Below are 20,398 nucleotides of genomic sequence, written 5' to 3' on the forward strand. Positions count from 1 at the left end.
ATGGGGATACCGGCACCTGCCTGGTGGTGGTATCTGGAGACATTTAAGGAAACAATACCCATAAAGTGACCAGCTCAAGTCTGATCCAAAATAAACAATAGAAAAAAACTTAATACGATTATTAGCTATTCAGAAAAGTCAAAACAAAATTATAAAGGTAAATACCCTTATAGTTCCTAAATTGCAAACCTTCCCTGGCTTTTCATTAGATGTTCATCAGCCATTCCCCTATCTGCGCTGGTTTGTTCTCACCCGACCCAATGTCTACAATTTGCAACTCCTCCCATGACTTGGCATAACCCTTTCTTCTGTCCAGATATGTTCCCCTCCTTTGTGGACCTACTGTTTAGTCTGTACTATTCAGCCCTGTGAAGCTTTCCTCATGTGCCCCCCCGCCCACAACCCCTGCTCCTCCTTCTCAGACCAACTGTACTTTCCCCAGGTCCTAGCAAGCATATACTCTCTTCTGGTTTTAACAGTTCCTCCAGGATTAATTTCTCCTCCCAGTTCCCCCATCAGACTCTGAGTTCTCTCAGGACAGGCGTTTTGTCCTATTCATCCCTGTAAGTCCGCATCCTGAATGCCTCAATGGTCAGGAAATGCCTGATGAGGGACCTAAAGACCTTAGCCTCTGAATCCTTACTCAAAAGGACGTAGCACTCAGTATCTACGCCCTCCCCCCTACCTCTCAGGGAACTCTCAGGAATTTGCAGGTCAGAAGTAGGTCTAGCCTGCACCCTGGAAGGAACTTCCTGCAGGTTGGTCCCAGAAGAGGGTAGAAGGTAGCTGCCCTGGGCTATAACCCTTGTCCACAAATGGCTAGAGGCCATTAGCCAGGTTCTGGTGACCAATCACCTCAATGGGATCAGGGCTTCAAGGGAGATGCTTTAGGGAAGGGTACACATTTGTGGGTAGACTGAATAGTCTCCCACCAAGATGTCCACATCCTGACCCCTGCAACCTGAGAATCTATGACCTTAACTGGCAAAAGGGACTTCGCAGGTGTGACTAAATTCAGGACCTAGAGGCGGGGAGACTATCCTGGGTTACCTGGGTGGGCCCTAAATATCATCATAACAGACCTTATTAGAAAGAGGCAAAAGGCCTCATGGGGAGAAGACAATGTAATGACAGAAGCAGAGATTGGATGCTGAGGCCAGGAGCCAAGAAATGCCTCTAGAAGCTAGAAGAGACAGGAGCGGATCCTCCCTCTGGAGCCTCCAGAAGGAATCAGTCCTGACACTGAATGTAGCCCCTTAAGATTCATTTTGGGCTCCTGACCTCGAGAACTGTAAGAGAATAAATTTGTGTTTTGTTTTTTTTCTTTTTTTTAATATTTTATTTATTTGTTTGACACAGAGAGACAAAGCGAGAGAGAGAACACAAGCAGGGGGAGTGGGAGAGGGAGAAGCAGGCTTCCCGCTGAGCAAGAAGCCTGATGCGGGGCTCGATCCCAGGACCCTGAGATCACGACCCGAGCCGAAGGCAGACGCTTAACGACTGAGCCACCCAGGTGCCCCTAAATTTGTGTTGTTTTAAGCCTCTAAATTTGGGGTAATTTGTAAAGCAGGATTAGGAAATACACCATCCTTTCATTCATGAGAGACCCCAAGTTCTTCTAATTTGGTGGGGAGGGAGAGGAAAGTGTGATGAGGAGCTGAGTAGGAAGTGTACTTGGAGGAAAGGGGAGTGGAGGGAAGGAAGATGGCCGAGGGGAAAAAGGGATCGGGAATGGGAGAGGTGTTCCACAGTGAGCAGACTGGGTCACCCCATGGGTCTCCCCAGCCTCCTCAGAGCTCCCCAGAGCATCTCCATCTTCACAAGTGGCGCTGAGCACCCCTAGACGGGGGTTGAGCTCCCTCAGCCCTGGACCTCTGTGGGGCTACTTGAGGCCACGGCAGGGCAGGGAGAGCCCCGACTGGCCTCACTGTGGGCTGGCAGCAGCGGCAGACTCTTCCTGCTCTGGGAACAGCTCACACCCAAACTGCTGCTAGGACCCTGTGTTAGTGCCCGAGGGCTGCCATAACAGTTTAGCACAAACTTGGTAGCTGAAAACAACCGAAATTTATTCTCTCACAGTTCTGGAGACTAGTCTGAAATCAAAGTATCAGCAGGGCCATGCTTTCTCCAAAGCTTCTCGGGGAGAATACTTCCTTGCCTTTTTCAGCTTCTAGTGGCTCCTGGCTTTCCTTGGCTTCCAGCAGCAAAACTCCAATCTCTGCCTGTGTGTTCACATGGCCTTCTTCCCCATGTCTCTGTGTCCAACTTTCCCGCTCCTTTCTCTTGTCCCACCCTAAATCCAGCAGGATTTCATCTGAAGATCCTTAATTACATCTGCAAAGACCCTATTTCTAAATAAGGTCATATTCTGAGCTTCCAGGTAGACATGACTTTTGCAGATGCTGAGCTTGGAGCCTCTTAGGAGGCCCTTCTGGAAGCAGGCCCAGACTTCCCATGATTTTCCCTCTCCAGGTACCCCTGCACTCTCCATCTCCAAAAGGCCCTTCTGTCCATCAGTTATACCTGAGTATAAACCAAGAGGAACAGATTGCATTTTTACTACTTGTGTCCGAACAGTGTGGGGGTCAGAAGGGACTCTGTGTCTCCACTTAGGGAACTCCAGGCTTCAGAGCAATACACAGACAGTCCTGTGGCCCTTGGCTAGATACCTGCTGTAACCAGGAGAAGGCCTGAACTGTCTGGGCAACGAGGCAACTATTCCCCAGATTCACTTGTCTGGGAAAAACTGGAAGAGAAAAAGACATGGAGCTAGAATAAGGGCTCAGTGTTGCAGTTTGAATATCTGTAAAATACTGACAGCAAATGTATATGCCTCATAGGATTACCATAGGGATAAAATGAGATAAATACAGTCCATGCAAAGTACTTAGGGCAGAATCTCAACATGGCAATACATTAATAATTATTAGTCATTTCGTTATGATAAACACAAATGATACAAGTCCTAGATCTTTACCTTGGGAAACTCACAATCATGATGTAGAAAGACTAACACACAGGAAACAATTAGTACATTATATAATCTCTAGATGAGTAGCAGTTAGAGATTCTTCTATATTGTGACCCAGAAAATAAATATATTTGGGTTCCTGGGTGTTTCATGAATTACAAAAGCCTTTCCCTTATGTCCTCTCATTTGATTCCACAAGAACCCTGGGAAGGAAGTAGGGCTTTTCACTCCTGTTTTACACATAGGGGAAATTTCTGGTGAAGATGAGACCCCTGGGGATATGGATCATCCAGCTAAAAAGTGACCAGGATGGAATTTGAGCCTAGGTTTTATGTTTTACTTTTCTTTTGTATTAGGTTCACGATTTCAGGGGAAAGTGATACACACATAGATACAAATAATATCAATATTTGTACTGTAGGGGAGAGAAAATAATTTTCCCTCTACCCTTCTGCATTCTTAGCTGAGACTCCCATAATAAAAGACAGATTAACAAGAGAAAATCAAACAGAAGTTTATTAACATGCATACCTCATGGATACATGGGAGATGCCCAGGAAAAAAATAAGTAATTCCCCAAGGTGGCTTGGAATTCAGACTTAAATACCATCTTAATAGTGAAAGGGGAGGGGGCCTGGAGGCCTCTTAGTGGAGAGTAAATGCCTTTTAGGAAAGATGAACAGGCCCTTAGAAGAATACATGGGAGGTATGATAGTTTCTGACAAAGTCTGTCTGGCTGTGGGGTCCACTTCTCCTGTGGTAAGGGGCAATCTTCCCTGCTTGATGAAATTCCCAGGGAAGAGATTTATGACAACTGAGTTCTTTTTGGAGGGTCTGCCTTTAGGCAAGTGGGGGGTGGGGGGTGGTCAGAGAAAGTCTGTCCTTTCTGTTTTTCAAGTGCCTACAGCTCAAAATAGTCAATATGCCAAAGTAGCATATATTGGGGGAATATGTTCTGTGACCCTTCAGTACAGTAGAACAAACCTCTCTTGACCTCAACCCACAGTAAGAAATACATTTTCCATTGCCTTCTAGTCACATTCACATAAGAATATAAATTGCAACTAGTTTCACAAAATGATACTATTTGTGATATACTCCATTTTATGCTTCTTAAAAAAGGGAAAAGTAAAAAGGCGATCTCTATCAAGTAAATCGACTTCATAACCCACTAAAGGGTTACAACTTATAGTTAGGAAAACACTGGTTAGAGGAAACTACAAAGAATAAAGTAAAAATCATCTTACTTACTTTTAAAGTCTTAATATTTCTCCGAACATGCCCCCTGAATCTCTCTGTGCTTGCACATAACCTATGCCTGTCTTTGTAGGAAGGTGATACCCACCTCAGTAGCTAGGGTGGAAGGCCTACTATGGTAGAAGACAAAGGGAAAGGTAGGTTGAGCTCTGTGGGAGTTGAGAGGGAAAGGGTCATTCCAGCTGAGCAAATAAGGGTGGTGATAGTTTGAGCTGGGTTCTAAAGAATATTTAGGATTTGAAACATGTTTAGATTGGGGGCGAGGGGAAGGCGGTGTAATCCAGGCAGAAGAGACAGTCAAAAAAAGATGGAAGAGCTATTGTGGGGGCCACGTGTAGCTTGGGCAAAGGGCAGTGATGAGAAGGGAGCTGTCAGGGGCACCTGGCTGGCTCAGTCAGTGGAGCATGCGACAAGATCTTTATTTTTTAAGATTTAGTTATTTATTAGAGAGAGAGAGACAGAGAGAGAAAGCAGGGGGAGGAACAGAGGGAGAGACGGAATCCTGAAGCCGACTCCGCTCTGAGCGCAGAGCCCCACACGGGGCTCCATCCCAGAACCCTGAGATCATGACCTGAGCCGAAATCAAGATGGCTGCCTAACTGACTGAACCACCCAGGCACCCCTGAGCATGTGACTCTTGATTTCAGGGTTGTGAGTTTGAGCCCCATGTTGGATGTAGAAATTAATTAAAAAAAAAAATCTTGGAAAAAGAAAAGGTGAGCTTTTGGTACCAAGGACTCAATGCCAAAATAGGAAGGGGCTAGGTTTTATTCTATGAACGATGTTGGAACAAAGGATATGAATAGGCAATATACAGGGGAACAAACACAAAAGCTATCAAACTCATGTAAAGACGCTTGAACTCATTAACAATCAAAGAAACAAAAATGAAAACAATGAGATATCACTTAACACCAGAGAGAGTGGAAAACCTCAGAAAGTTGGATGACCCAAGAGTTGGCCTGGAAGTGGGCTCAGAGGAGTGCTGATGCAACGGTGTTGGAAGTCTGGAACAACTATTATGGAGGGCAGCCTGGTACTCTTCAATTAAGAATAAACAGATCCGGAGCACCCGGGTGGCTCAGTCAGTTAGGTGTCCGACTCTTGATTTGGGGTCAGGTCATGATCTCAAGGTGGTGAGACTGAGCCTGCAATGGGCTCCGTGCTCAGTGGGGAGTCTGCTTGGGATTCTCTCCCTCTCCCTCTGTCCTTCCCCCTCTCACTCGCTCACCTTCTCTCTCTAAAATAAATAAAGTCTTAAAAAAAAAAGAAAAGAAAAGAATAAACAGATCCTAATAACCAGAGTTGTGTTCCTGGATTTTTTTCCAAAAGATATATAGGTCCATAAGAGAAATGTACAGCGATGCTCCTTGCAACATTTTTTGTGATGGGGAAATGGAGCAAACCTGGGTGTTTGTTACTGAGAGTGAGGAGATAAAGTGTGATGTTGGCTCTTTGTGAAGTTTAAATGCAGCAGTTCAGTCAACACATTGAATGTTCACATCACAACACCGATGGCAGAACGCGGGTTGAGCTTTGTGGGAGTTGAGCAGGAAAGGCCAATTTTTAAAATAAGGTTCGAGAAGGGGGAAGTAAACAAAGAATATGATATAAAACAGGATCCCACTTATGTACATTCTCAGAAAGTAGAAATTAACTAGAACCGAGAAAATAAAAACATGTTCGGGAATTCGTCAGGCTGGGAGAACAGAGATAGAGCTAGCCAAAGAGTTAGCAGAAAACATCTCTCCCAGCACATGCTGCAGCTATGGAGTCACGAACCCTTCTTTGAGTGACCACTGCTTCTCTTATTCACTGAGAAACCTATTCTAAAAATCACAGACAACCAGAACCTTCGCTGTTTGAAAGCACATCAGCAAGAATGAAATATCCCCCTCCTGCCAAGAGGACCCAATCACTTTGACACTGAGAATCAGCCTTGATCTTCAACCCAGGTACAAAACTACAATAAGAGGTTTCTAAACACAACATTCCACCTTTATCTTAACTTTGTGGTTTCCAAGGAAACAGAATCCTAGACGCACTTCAAAGCCTAATTCTGATGTCCATCCTTTCACACAGCCCTGCTTTGCTTTAAGCCCAACAAAACTCTACACTCCAGGCTTCCCCACAACCTACATTAACTCTATTTTTTCCTTTGTTTGGTAAGACACATCACAGTTTCTTTGGTATGCATTCTCCCTCTTTCAAAACTAGTTTTCAATTTCAAAATAAACCTGGTTTGTTAGACTAAGTGGTGGTTGTGGCTTGATTAAGAGAGGATTTTTTTTTCTTAGAGTTGCTATACTTTATTTCAGCATTCCTACATTTTTGGTTATTTCTAATATTGTTAGAAACATTAGTGCTATAAGTGCTGCATCAATATCTTGCTTCTTTGACATTAGTAGTACAGATAATGTCTGAAAGGAGAGTCTGGCTTTTAATCCTGGCTTAGCCACTTCCCAACCATATGACTGAACCATGTTACTTAACCTCTCTGTGATTCCATCTCCACATCTGAGAGAGAGAGAATGAGAGACAGAGAGCATGAGAGGGAGGAGGGTCAGAGGGAGAAGCAGACTCCCTGCCGAGCAGGGAGCCCGATGCGGGACTTGATCCCGGGACTCCAGCATCATGACCTGAGCCGAAAGCAGTCGCTTAACCAACTGAGCCACCCAGGCGCCCCAAAGATTTTTATTTTTATTTATTTGAGAGAGAGAGAATGAGAGACAGAGAGCATGAGAGGGAGGAGGGTCAGAGGCAGAAGCAGACTCCCCGCCGAGCAGGGAGCCCAATGCGGGACTCGATCCCGGGACTCCAGGATCATGACCTGAGCCGAAGGCAGTCGCCCAACCAACTGAGCCACCCAGGCGCCCATCTCCACATCTGTACAATGGAAATAATGATGTTTAGGAGGATAAACTGAGTTAATCCATGTAAAGTGTTTAAAACATCGTCTGGCACCAAGGAAGAATACATAAGCAATCGAAAAATATATATGCATTCTAGTTTACCTTGGCATCTATTTTTTTTTTAAGATTTTATTTATTTGACAGAGAGAGACACAGCAAGAGAGGGAACACAAGTAGGGGGAGTGGGAGAGGGAGAAGCAGGCTTCCCGCCGAGCAGGGAGCCCGATGCGGGGCTCGATCCCAGACCCTGGGATCATGACCTGAGCCGAAGGCAGACGCTTAACGACTGAGCCACCCAGGCGCCCCAAACCTTGGCATCTATTTAGTTAGTAGTAAAGCATGTTCTGCAGCTTTTTAGTTTTTGTTTTGAAATAATGATAATAGAATAATAGAATAGATATAGAATAATATATCTATAGGATAATAATAGAATAAGGAAGTTGCCAAAATAGTACAAAGAGTACTCTTCACTCAGCTTCTCCCAATGGTGACAAGTTATATATCTGTAATACAATATCAAAACCAGGAAATTGACATTGGTACATTATTAACTAATATACAGGCCTTAATTACTGCTCCCAAGTTTTTAAACCTGCATTCATGTGTGTGTGTGCATGTAATTCTATGCAACTTTAGTCCATGTATAAACTTGCGTAACCACCACCACAGTCGAGATGCAGATCTGTTCAGTCATCTCAAAAGAACTTCCCAGTGTCTTCCCAACCCCCTCCCATCTTGCCATATAAATGAAATATATAGTGTGCAAGGATAATTATTTTTTAATACCTAGAAAGCAATACACTTTTTGCAAGAACACAGAGAAGGAAAATTAGAATGACTGTCTGCAAGGGAGTAAAGAATGAACATACAAAGGAATAATAAATAAATGGGGGCAATGGTTCTACTAAATGTATACAGCAAATATAGTAATAGATCCTCAGATTATGTGTGATTTGTAAATTTTAGAAAAATATGAGTAAAATTTAGGAGCATCAATTTATCCTGCATGTCTTAGTCAGAATAAAGATAAGAAGGTCAGAATCACCTTCCCCAAATATTGCTCTTGACTTGCCCAGTAACCCGCACCAACTGTCCAGGACCAGCTCTTCATACTCTCTTCTAATTTCACACCCGTCCGTGACTGAGTCCTCCTTGAAGAGCCTGACTGGCTCTCCTGGTCTGACTGAGGACCAAATCTCTCACCGAGACCTCATCAGTGAGGTTGACTAGTCAGGAAAATCACTTCAGAGCATAACTCTTTTTTGTGGGGGGGAGTGTGACAAAAGGTTGTTTATTTAAGCTTGATCTCTTGAGACTGTCATACATGTAAAAATATATAATTTAAAGTCAGGGAAATAATAATCAGCTTGGTGTTGCCTCCCTTCTGCCCCTTTGGTACAGCTTTTCCAACTGGCCTCCATTCCAGATTCAAAATCCTGGAGTGTGGGGGACAGGGGTCACTTCTTGGCAGCTTCTGCCTGCACTACCAAATCTGCCTCTTTCTGGGCAGCCAGGAATGCGGCTCGCTCCTTCTGGAAAGCTGCCAGCTCTTCTGAACTGAGGTCCTTCACCACACGAATGCCCAGGGAACAGGCAGAGCCAATGACGGAGCGAACCACAAAGGACAGGGGCGCATCCTGCAGGGCGAAGGCCTCATCCTGGGCTTTAACTCGGGCGATCTCATACACATGCTTCAAGGTCACCAGGCCTGCCACTTCCTTCCCTGTCTGCCGGGCCCCCTTCTCAATCCCAGCAGCTGCTTTCAGGAAGTAGGAAACAGTGGGTTGTCCAATTTTGATTTCAAATGTCCTGTCAGGCTTCACAGAAATCTTGGTGGGCAAAGGAATGCCTTCTTTGATGTCCTTTGTCTTCTCGTTGAACTCCCTGCAGAACTGGTTGATGGAAACACCTCTCTGACCCAGGATGGGACTAGTGGGGGCCTGGATGGCCTGGCCTGCCCACATGATGGTCCGGATTATGCCGCCAGCCTCAGGCTTCCTGAGGGCCCAAGTGGCCCGATTCAGCTTCGACATGACGCAGGGTTCCTGGCCTTAGTTCACCTCAAGGCGACAGACAGCAAGAGCGACCCAGAGCATAACTCTTTTAAAGTTGATGTTCACAATTTTTTTAAAGACATATTGCTTTCTTTTTTTTTAAGATTTTATTTATTTATTCTACAGAGAGAGCACGTATGCATAAGCAGGGGGATGGGCAGAAGGAGAGAGAGAAGCAGACTCCCCGCTGAGCAGGGAGCCTGATGTGGGGCTCAACCCCAGGACTCCAGGATCATGACCTGAGCCAAAGGCAGACGCTTAACCAACTGAGCCACCCAGGCACCCCACTGTTCACCATTTTTTAAATGATTGTATTTTTCATAAGATTGGGACTGCGGAGTCCCATTCCCTGCACCAGAGGTCCACACATAAACCCCAGGGGTGTCTGGGGTCCGTTGCTGCTGTCTAGATTGAGTTCTGGTTATCTTGTTGAAGATTTTTTAAACTGTTTTTCAGAATTAACTAAAATGAACTGAGGGTCTTCTAGGTGCCAAGCAGTAGGATAGGTATTTGAGGGACGCCTGGGTGGCTCAGTCAGTTAAGCGTCTGTCTTCGACTCAGGTCATGATCCCAGAGTCCTGGGACCGAGTCCCACATCGAATCCCACATCGGGCTCCTTGCTCAGCGGGGAGTCTGCTTCTCCCTCTGCCTGCCCCTCCCCCTGCTTATGCTCTCTCACACACAAATAAACAAATAAATAAAATCTTTTTTTAAAAAAAGGATAGGTATTTGAAACATATTATTTTCACCAAAAATATTCTCACAGCACTGGGGCTCTTTTTTTTTCTTTAAGGCCAATAACTCCACTGCCCAAATAACCTCTGCTAACAATGATTGCAAGCATACATTGATCAAAAATTCAAATGATATTGAAAGACATAAAGAAAAAGTAAGGGGGCACCTGGGTGGCTCAGTTGGTTAAGCGACTGCCTTCAGCTCAGGTCATGATCCTGGAGTCCCTGGATCGAATCCCGCATCGAGTCCCGCATGGGGCTCCCTGCTCAGCGGGGAGTCTGCTTCTCCCTCTGACCCTCCCCCCTCTCATGCTCTCTCTCTCTCAAATAAATAAATAAAATCTTAAAAAAAAAAAAAAGTAAAAGTAAAAGCCTCCTTCTGGCCTAACCAAACTCTTCTCCTTATCGGTAGCCACTCTTATTAGTTTTATTATGTGAAATTCCAGAAAAATGTTTCCTTCACGTACGCATGCATACACACCAATACACATGCACCCTTTTTATTTACATCAAAAAGGGACCCTCCCGGGCACCTGGGTGGCTCAGATGGTTAAGCGTCTGCCTTCGGCTCAGGTCATGATCCCAGGGTCCTGGGATCGAGTCCCACATCGGGCTCCCGGCTCAGCGGGGAGCCTGCTTCTCCCTCTGACCCTCTCCCCTCTCATGCTGTTTCTCTCTCGCTCACTCTCTAAAAAATAAATAAAATCTTTAAAAAAAAAAAAAAAGGGACCCTCCCTATCACTTTCTTCTCACCTGCTAAGATATTTAAGTAGTTTCTAAGTGTTTAATATTAAAAATAATACTGCTTTCTCTTTATTGAATCATTCTAGCTAATAAATTAAGGAGTGTTAGAATATCATTTTGCAGCTCCTAATGAATTACAGGATCTAAGCATTAAGCATCAACAGATGTTATCACAGAAAGGGAAGCAGTCAGACACTGTGTCTCCTGATAGAAAGAAAAAGAAAAAAAAAAATAAATAGCACCACTTATGTAGCAGTCTTGCCAGGGAGTGAAAAAGTGAACCTAAATCTAATCAAGCTTCTGTTCCCTTTACTCCATCTATTTCTACAGGAAATGTAGAGGGACAGGCAATCGTGATAAACTACACCACAGGGAAGCCGTCAGCAAAATCCCAATTGGAAAACTCCACAGGAAAAACAACCCAGTCTCTTCAACAAAGAAGCTACAAGAAAAAAAGAGATGAATGGCAAACATATTAGAGTTGAAAGACATGTCAACCAACCATTATGTATAGAACTTATTTGGATTCAGATTAGAACAAAGCATTTTTTAAACCTGTGACATGTAGGTTAATTTTAACACCAACTAGATATTTGATGAATTAAGGAAATATTGTTAATTATTTTCGATGTGACTTGCTATTGTGGTCCTTATCTTTTAGAGATACATAAAGCAATATTTGTGGATGAAATACTATGGTATCTGGGATCTGCTTCAAAATGATACAGGATGGACAGTCTTAAGTTTGATAACTGATGAAGTTGGATAACAGGTACCTTGCCTCTGTGTATATGTTTTCTCAATTATCAAGAATTAAAAATACAGGCATGCCTGGGTGGCTCAGTCTGTTGAGCATCTCAGTGTATAAGACTACCCCATTTCCCTAGCCCTAACCAGCACTGGGCATTAGCAAACCTTTACATTTGACCAATTATGAATCTCACAGTCCCCTCGGAATCTCATGGTCCCCACCGAGCACCGTGGTGGCTGGTTATCAACCTGGAAGACCTGATGCAGCCATTTCAATGTTCAGGGAAGCCCTGTTGCAGTGATCGGATGCTCATTTGAGGATCAAGGTGCCATCAGCCCCAAAAGGTGCTTGAATGGACCTAGACCCTGTGGCCTCTGAGACTGACTTTTCTGTTTTCAATGATGCCATTCGGCTCCTTTCTGTCTCCATAGTCACATTAGCCTAGGAGCTGATAGGGTTCTCTAAAGTCTGTTTCCATTGGTCTGGTCTAATCTGGCAAGGTCTGGCTCTGCCTGCCAGTGTCACCTCATGTTACTGCACTTTCCTCCTTGCCCTCTAAACACCACCCAGACTAGACTTCTTGCAGGTCCTTCTACCTCTCTGGGCCTGCTGTCTTTTGCTTTCCTCCAGGCCTTTGCCTGTTCCACCCCCTGCCTGGACCACTCTCCCTTCCCATCCACCTCAGGTCTCATCCTAACGTCCCTTCCTCCCAGAGGCCTTCCTCACCCACACCAATGTCAAGTTAGGCCTCCCTCCATTGCACTCTCTGTGTCGGCACTTAGCCCATCTTAACACTTGTCACACTTTATTATGGTCACTGCTTTAGTATCTGACTTCCCTCCTAGCTACTAAAAGTCCAGGAAGTCAGAAGCCACTCTGTTCTGTTGAACCTTGTATCTTCACTGCCCAGCAGATTGCCTGATATCTAACAGATACTCAAATTATTGAATGAAAAAATGAAGTAATGGTATCTTAGGGGTCAGAGAAGAGGAATGGTCCTAGAGAGCCTTTCTTATAGAACTTAATAATATCAAATAGATACTTAAAACATTTATAAAAGTAGTAGATACAGATTTTCCATCACCCATGTGAATGATTAAACCTAGTCTCCCCAGGCTCAGGGATAGTCTCCCAGTTAAGGATCACTTAACTGAGACCTAAACAGAACTGGCCCTCACGCTTACTCTCTGTGCCAGAATTTCTGATTAGCCATATTGTGAGCTATGTTAGCAGGGCTCCCCCAGACCACACTGTGGAGCCAAATATGGTATGAATATTGCTGATTAAGTTTTACATTTTTTGTATTATTTTTTTTTTCTTTTGAAGGCCAAACTGAGGCAGTGAGGCAGACCCCTGGAGGTTTATGAGCAGGTGGGTGATGAGGTCAGATCTGTGCTTGGAAGGTCACCCTAGCAGAAGAACATGGAAGGGATTCGAGAGGTGTGAGCCTAGGAGAGGGGAGGTGTAACCCTAACACTTTCTCCCACTTGAATAGAATAGGTATCTGTGTATAGGTCTCATGTCCCATCTGAGTTCCTTCCCACCTGAGGGCAAAAAGTTTATCATGTTCATCTGTGGAACTATCACGACACAAAATCAGAAATTAATTAAATTAAATTAATTAAATTAAAAAGTGGAAGGACTGGAAACAACTATCCATCAACAAGTGAATGGGGGGCGCCAGGGTGGCTCAGTCAGTTAAGCGGCTGCCTTCAGCTCAGGTCCTGACGCCAGGGTCCTGGGATCGAGTCCCGCATCGGGCTCCCTGCTCAGCGGAGAGCCTGCTTCTCCCTCTGCCCCTTTCCCTGCTCATGCTCTCCCTCTGTGTCTCTGAAATAAATAAATACTCTTTTTTAAAAAAAAGGGATTTGAGTGAAAGAAGCCAAACACAAACAATACACTGTACGACTTCATTTACATAAAACTTTAGAAAATGCAAACTATCTCTAATGTCATAAAGCAAACCAGCAGTTGCCTGAGGGCAGGGATGGGGGCAAAGGAGGACATTGGTGAAGGGGGCAGAAAGAAGAATTATGAAGTGGCACTAGGAAACTCTGGGGTAGGTTGATGGATATGTTCATTATTTTGAGTATAGTGATGTTTTCATTGGTATATATGTATGTCAAAACTTAGCAAATTATACTTTAAACGTGCAGTTTATTGTATGCCAGTTATAACACAATAAAGCTGTTTTTAAAAAAAGTACGGGTGGATATGGTAGAGAAATGAAGGCAGAAGTGTCATTTGAGCTATAAGATATGGCTTTGGCTTGAAAGAAAGCTCTGGGGCACCTGGGTGGCTCAGTTGGTTAAGCGACTGCCTTCAGCTCAGATCATGATCCTGGAGCCCCGTATCGAGCTCCGCATCGGGCTCCCTGCTCGGCAGGGAGTCTGCTTCTCCCTCTGACCCTCCCCCCCCCATGCTCTCTCTCTCTCAAATAAATAAATAATCTTAAAAAAAAAAGAAAGAAAGAAAGAAAAAGAAAGAAAGAAAGAAAGAAAGCAAGCAAGCAAGCAAGCTCTGGCCAAGCCAGAAGGAAGTGGCAGTCCCAGTCCAGACCCGAGCAGATGGGCTTAGTGGGAGGTGAGCAGACCCTTTTGCGTAGAGCAGAAAACCCACCTAACCCTATAACCCCATAAGGGAGCAGTAGGAAATAGACCTATAGAAGGAGGGAGAGGCAGATGTTGGAGAGCTTTGAATATCAAGCTTGTTTTTGTTGTTTTTTTTAGGGGCCGGTGGAGAGGGGCAGAGGGAAAGGGAGACAGACAGAGAATCTTAAGCAGGCTCTGCGCTGGGCGACCTGGGCTCGATCTCACAAACCCTGACATCATGACCTGAGCAGAAATCAAGAGTCAGACGCTTAACCGATGGAGCCACCCAGGTGCCCCTGAATATCAAGCTTTTTAAAAGTGTACATTGGATTGCAGTTCCATCACTTACTTCCTCAATGATCCTGGACAAGTTAACTTCTCTAAGACTGTTTCCTCCATCTATAAAATAAGGATCATAGTATCGGAACCTACTTCCACGGGGGCTGTGAAGAAGAGATGAGGCGATGCAGGTAAAACACTCAGCAGAGGGCCCTGTAAACAGTTAAGTGCTCACTAAGTAGAAGCAATTATTATTATAACAATTACTGTTATTAACCCCAACATAAGCAAATGTATACAGACGTTTGAGCAGGAGGAAGTGATCAAAGAAGTTCTTTAGGAGGATTAAATTCACCATCACTAATTAGCTCCCCTCCAGAGTTAAAATTCCAAATTCATCTTTTCCCCCTTCCCCACTCTATAACTTCCTTCCTAGTAAACACCGTGCCCAGACAGAGCCTGAAACCAGTAACCAAGACTCTCTCATATTAGTGAAGGGATTCCCAACTGGTAAGCAAGTTGAGGTATGGCCTCTGGGTTGGAGAACCAGAACCCCCCCAATCCCATCCCCAAGGATTTCAGCCACCACCATCGTCACCACCACAGATTTATATACAGGATTCACCCTAAAGAGAATAAAGCAGGTGATATTCCTTTTAATTTTAATTTTAAAGCCTAGACAGTTTCCCCCCAAACTCCAAGGAGGGGTCCAGATTTTCAGAGATTGACCCTGATCTAAGAGTTTATTCTCTGGAGTCTCTGAGAAGAAGCCTCTCTGTGCCTCAGTTTCCTCATCTATAAAATGGGAGATAATAATGGTGACTATTTCATGAGGTTCTTGTGAGGATTAAATGAGTCAATATGTGTAAAGGGCCTAGACCATTGTCTGGTCCATACTAAGTCTATAGGTGTTAAACTTTTTTAAGGACTTCATTTCTTCTATCTTGTTGATAATGCTTCTTATTTATGGTCATGTCTTTTTAAGTGACTAGGCATTAACAGTGTCCCCATAACAAGCTACTTCAGCCCCAGTGCACCTCTTGGGTAGAAGTAAGTTTGGCCAATGGCTTATAAATATTCATTCTCCAAATCAGAGGCAACCAGCTTTTCCACAGACCCAGCAGTGGTTTTATCTAACTTCATTTTTTTTTAAGATTTTATTTATTTATTTGAGAGAGAGAGAATGAGAGACAGAGAGCATGAGAGGGAGGAGGGTCAGCGGGAGAAGCAGACTCCCTGCCGAGCAGGGAGCCCGATGCGGGACTCAATCCCGGGACTCCAGGATCATGACCTGAGCCGAAGGCAGTCGCTTAACCAACTGAGCCACCAGGCGCCCTCTAACTTCATTTAATGAGAAAATATATGGCAGATAAAAAGAATCCAGCCAAGCTTTTAAATTAACAGGTAATTTTATTAATAACAATAGCATCTACACACATTTGAAAACACACATGTAGGAAACATAAGATTAATTCAGTTTATAATAATGTCTGGAGTCCATTTGGATTCATGAAACCCTTAGGATCAACTCCAGGACCCCTTAGCCAAAAGCAGAATTGAACAACTGATCAAACCCATCAGTGTCTTCATCAGCAAAATCAAGGCTTAGACAGAAAGAGTGAACATTTTGTAATTACATAAAATAAAACTAAAATGCAATTGTCTGCGCATTTGAGGATACAAAGGTGGACAATGTTAGCTGCATGACCAGTGAACCAATCCCTTTGCTTTTCTCAACCTCTGGGTTGTAAAGGGGATTATTTAACCTTGCCTGTCTTACAGGGTCTATCTTTTCAAGGCCTCCTGATAAGCAAGAAGGTGAGTGTAAATTAAAAGCTCATCTCCATGGGGAACAGAGGATCAGGATGGAGATGGTGGGTGTCAGAAAAGGAGATGGGAAGAGGATCTTTCCAGTGACCAATGCTCTGAATTTAAAGAAAATCCAAAAGAGGTTACACTACAAGAAGCATAAAGGGAAAACCAACCACCACCACCACCTCCTTTTTGGTGCACAAAAAGAATCTTAACCCGGGCCTCCTCAGAGCTATTGCCCTGAAGTGACCCCAGACTGACTTGGCCAAAGAGCTCCAAAAACATTTCCGTTTTCATGTCTTCACGTGTATCTAATGGAAATGAACGGCACGCATCCATCCAGGAAGCGATTAAGAAAGGGATAGCGTGGGAAAATTACTTCGACCAATTTTAATTCAGTTAAGTATTGAAGTGTCCACTATGTGCCAGGCAGACTGGCGCTGACTATATTTAGCAGAAAATCAGACCAGCAAAGTCTGTTAAGGGCTTGAGGAGACAGACCATAAATACGAAAATAAACGAACCAACTTCTGACAGCTGCTGGGAGGAAGAGAAAACAATGAGACCAGGTGATAGGCAGGAACGAGAGACGCAAATTCCTGAGTGGGACTTGGGAAGGTCTCGGAGAGGTGACTTTTGAGCCCAGCCCTAAATGACCAGCGCCTTGCAGTGACCCAAGGCCGGGGCGTTCCAAGAAGAGAGAATTAAATGCAAAAACGATCCACAAACCGAGAAATAATAGGGATTTGAAAGCCCCAAAGGGAGCGGCGGAAACCAGAACCTACGAATTCCGGAGCGGGCGCGTGATTTTGAATATTCATGTCGTCCAATCAGGGAAAGGCTAGGACCCGGCAGCGCAGGCCCCGCCCTCAGTGCCCAGACCGCTGGTATCCACAGGAGGCCACACCGCAGGGCAGAAGTGGTGACTGGGCACCCCGGCAGCTGCCAAACGCTCGCCAAACGCTCGGGAGAATTCTTCAGGGCTCTGACGCAATGTTCCCGGGACCCGGGTTTAGTTGTCCTGGGGTCCTTTCTTAAGTGAGAATGACCGAAATCACTCATTTCGTTTTAGAACACCGATGAAACATACACCCAACAACGTCACCAGGACACAATAGTCTGGGGACGGAAGGGGAGAAGCGGATTTTCAATAACCTAATTCGGAAAGGTCTTGTAGGAAAACTGAGCAGCACAGTTAAGAAGTCAAGACGCGCCCTAGATTAAAAAGCAGAGCCAGTCACGCGCCAGAAATCTCAAGTACGAAAGGCTTAAAAAGCTACGTGTGCCATCTTCCATGATCTTTCACAAGTAGAGTAACTTACTTTGTGAGATCAAGTGAGGGGAAAATAAGTGAACAAAGCTCTTTTCTGGTGACTAGGTGGGTGGCTCTGAAAAGAGCCTTTGGAGTCAAGCGGCCGGCGACTCATGCGAGCGCCGTGTCCCGGCAGGGACTCACTTGGAGCTGGTGTACTTGGTGACCGCCTTGGTGCCCTCGGACACGGCGTGCTTGGCCAGCTCGCCGGGCAGCAGCAGGCGCACGGCCGTCTGGATCTCCCGGGACGTGATGGTCGAGCGCTTGTTGTAATGCGCCAGGCGGGAGGCCTCGCCGGCGATGCGCTCGAAGATGTCGTTGACGAAGGAGTTCATGATGCCCATGGCCTTGGACGAGATGCCGGTGTCGGGGTGCACCTGCTTGAGCACCTTGTACACGTAGATGGAGTAGCTCTCCTTGCGGCTGCGCTTGCGCTTCTTGCCGTCCTTCTTCTGGGCTTTGGTGACAGCCTTTTTCGAGCCCTTCTTGGGCGCGGGAGCTGACTTTGCCGGTTCAGGCATTGTAGAACACCTCACTCGTTAGCAAAGAAAAGAAGTGCGAGAATGGGCGGGCCTGATCCTTTTATAACCACCGTATGCAAATTAGGGCTCCAAAAGCCCTTCGTTCCCATTGGGCCTTGTAGGGACCTTGCGTTATCAGTAATCACTACGTAACAACACCTACTCTTGGCCTCATTGGCCAGTTCTGGAGCCAATTCAGGACCAATGAAAAACTCGTTCCTGACCCCACCCCTAGCAAAGCTTATAAAAGCTTTTCAATCGCTGATCTTTCAATCCTGTTTTGTTGTGAGGTCTTGAGCTTAGGTGTTTTAGCCTCACCTTCAATTATGTCTGGTCGCGGGAAGCAGGGAGGCAAGGCCCGCGCCAAGGCCAAGTCGCGCTCGTCCCGCGCCGGCCTGCAGTTCCCGGTGGGCCGAGTGCACCGCCTGCTGCGCAAGGGCAACTACGCCGAGCGGGTGGGGGCCGGCGCGCCGGTGTACATGGCCGCGGTGCTGGAGTACCTGACGGCCGAAATCCTGGAGCTGGCGGGGAACGCGGCCCGAGACAACAAGAAGACGCGCATCATCCCCCGCCACCTCCAGCTGGCCATCCGCAACGACGAGGAGCTGAACAAGCTGTTGGGCAAAGTCACCATCGCCCAGGGCGGCGTTCTGCCCAACATCCAGGCCGTTCTCTTACCAAAGAAAACTGAAAGCCACAAAGCCAAAAGTAAATAAAACACTGATAAGCCAAAGACCAAAGGCTCTTTTTAGAGCCACCCAAGTTTTCAAAAAAAGAGCTAATGCGCTATTTCGTTATCAGCCCCTCTATTGACATTTTGGTGGCTCTTAAAAGAGCCTTTGGGGTTAGTGGGGATGGTCTCGACCTTCCTAATTACTTGTTTTTGCCAGGCTTGTGACTCTCCGTTTTCTTGGGCAACAAGACCGCCTGGATATTGGGCAAAACACCGCCCTGGGCAATGGTGACCCCCCCAAGTAACTTGTTGAGCTCTTCGTCGTTTCTCACGGCTAGCTGCAAATGGCGGGGGATGATGCGCGTCTTCTTGTTGTCTCGGGCCGCGTTCCCCGCCAGCTCCAGGATTTCGGCCGTCAGGTACTCCAGCACCGCGGCCATGTACACCGGCGCGCCGGCCCCCACCCGCTCGGCGTAGTTGCCCTTGCGCAGCAGGCGGTGCACTCGGCCCACCGGGAACTGCAGGCCGGCGCGGGACGAGCGCGACTTGGCCTTGGCGCGGGCCTTGCCTCCCTGCTTCCCGCGTCCTGACATTACGGCCAAAAACGCAGTTACAGCTTCTTATTCAAGGAGAAGGAAGTGGGAAGGAGAACCAATTTGGTGTAATTTATAAGAGCTACCGGGAGGGGTGAAGGGAAGTAGCCCAACCAGACAGCCAATAGGAAAGCAGAAAGCAGCTTCTTCGTTTGCATCCTGCACTACGAGGAAATGACGGATTTCTAAGTACCTACCAATCGCTGGGAGCCACACTAAAGCCCCTTATTTGCATGCCAGGATTTTTAAAGAAAGAAGGCTTTCGGACCAAACGCTGTTTTGTTTCGCCTTTTACTGAATGGCATATTTTGTTTCCAGCTTAGAGAAGGGCGGGGGGGGGGTCTTTTTTTTTTCCAGTTCAGAGCTAGAAGGGAAATCCTAAGAAGGACCCAAAAGGCCTGCAGAGGGCCTCCAGCAGAAGCAGAGTTGCTCCCGCTCAAGGGTACGGATTCTGAAGCCGATTATCCCCTTGAGCCTTAAGTTACCCTCCAAGTCCCGCCTTTTCGGTCTCTTCACAGCCAGACTTCCAAAAGAATGTTACTAAGGCCGCCCGCTTTCTCTGCAATTTAGTCGTGGCCTTCGGTGTGGCTTCGCCCCACCCCCAGCCGCCTACGCTCTTCGGAATCCACTGTAACCGAGGACCGGTTTAGATTTGTCTTCCTTCTCTCGACCTCCAGGAGGCATCCGATACCGCCTTGAAACTTGCTCCCTTGGCTTTCAAAATGTCCTCCGACTTTCCTCCTCCCGCTCCTTTTCCTCTACTCGTCCCTGCGTTCCCGTGTCTGTCTGGTCTCTGCCTCCTACCCAACACCCCCCTCCAACCTTCACTCTTCCCGAGGAGTCTTCCCACTTCCATGCTTTCAATTATAGACATCCAGATTTGCTCCGGAAGCTCAGACCCTGACACCAAACTGTTTACTGGGTACTTCAACCCATTTATCCCAACAATTCGACCTATCCAAACGCGAACTTACCTAAAAGACCTCCAGTCGCCTCTGTTTGCTCTCTTTCCCTCAATTACAACCTAAGCCGGAATCTACACTTAACCTGCATCTCAACAGCATATCCGGTCACTTCCCTAACGTCTCTTCAGCCTTTTCTCCGTGCTCCTGTCTGCCTCCTCATCGCTCTCTTAGACTTCAGCAACAGCCCTGCAGACTTGTTTTCCTTCATCCTCCAATTGCCTTCTGGAGA

The 20,398-nt window shown here is 46.0% G+C and overlaps 4 protein-coding genes across 4 annotated transcripts; 1 reads left to right on the forward strand and 3 right to left on the reverse strand.

The window, feature by feature from the left end:
• Positions 1–8,423: 8,423 nt before the first annotated feature.
• LOC118000278 (39S ribosomal protein L11, mitochondrial-like) lies at positions 8,424–9,221 on the reverse strand. Its single transcript, XM_034989898.1, has one exon. It carries the CDS (start codon positions 9,171–9,173, stop codon positions 8,598–8,600), a length of 576 nt encoding a protein of 191 aa, XP_034845789.1. The 5' UTR covers positions 9,174–9,221; the 3' UTR covers positions 8,424–8,597.
• Positions 9,222–15,683: 6,462 nt separating this feature from the next.
• LOC118000281 (histone H2B type 2-E) lies at positions 15,684–17,982 on the reverse strand. Its single transcript, XM_034989902.1, has one exon. It carries the CDS (start codon positions 17,936–17,938, stop codon positions 17,558–17,560), a length of 381 nt encoding a protein of 126 aa, XP_034845793.1. The 5' UTR covers positions 17,939–17,982; the 3' UTR covers positions 15,684–17,557.
• Positions 17,983–18,207: 225 nt separating this feature from the next.
• On the forward strand, positions 18,208–18,672 carry LOC118000280 (histone H2A type 2-C). Its single transcript, XM_034989901.1, has one exon. The coding sequence runs from the start codon at positions 18,265–18,267 to the stop codon at positions 18,652–18,654; it is 390 nt and encodes a 129-aa protein (XP_034845792.1). The 5' UTR covers positions 18,208–18,264; the 3' UTR covers positions 18,655–18,672.
• Positions 18,673–18,793: 121 nt separating this feature from the next.
• Positions 18,794–19,233, reverse strand: LOC118000279 (histone H2A type 2-B). Its single transcript, XM_034989900.1, has one exon. The coding sequence runs from the start codon at positions 19,202–19,204 to the stop codon at positions 18,812–18,814; it is 393 nt and encodes a 130-aa protein (XP_034845791.1). The 5' UTR covers positions 19,205–19,233; the 3' UTR covers positions 18,794–18,811.
• Positions 19,234–20,398: the final 1,165 nt, after the last annotated feature.

Source organism: Mirounga leonina, unplaced genomic scaffold (genome assembly GCF_011800145.1).
Source record: "Mirounga leonina isolate KUSES-001 unplaced genomic scaffold, KU_Mleo_1.0 Mir_493, whole genome shotgun sequence".
NCBI classification, from domain to species: domain Eukaryota; kingdom Metazoa; phylum Chordata; class Mammalia; order Carnivora; family Phocidae; genus Mirounga; species Mirounga leonina.

What these genes read in the sequence shown, in the direction of transcription:
- LOC118000278 (XM_034989898.1), bottom strand. Translation starts at nt 9,173, where the DNA reads ATGTCGAAGCTGAATCGGGCCACTTGGGCCCTCAGGAAGCCTGAGGCT.
- LOC118000281 (XM_034989902.1), bottom strand. Translation starts at nt 17,938, where the DNA reads ATGCCTGAACCGGCAAAGTCAGCTCCCGCGCCCAAGAAGGGCTCGAAA.
- LOC118000280 (XM_034989901.1), top strand. Translation starts at nt 18,265, where the DNA reads ATGTCTGGTCGCGGGAAGCAGGGAGGCAAGGCCCGCGCCAAGGCCAAG.
- LOC118000279 (XM_034989900.1), bottom strand. Translation starts at nt 19,204, where the DNA reads ATGTCAGGACGCGGGAAGCAGGGAGGCAAGGCCCGCGCCAAGGCCAAG.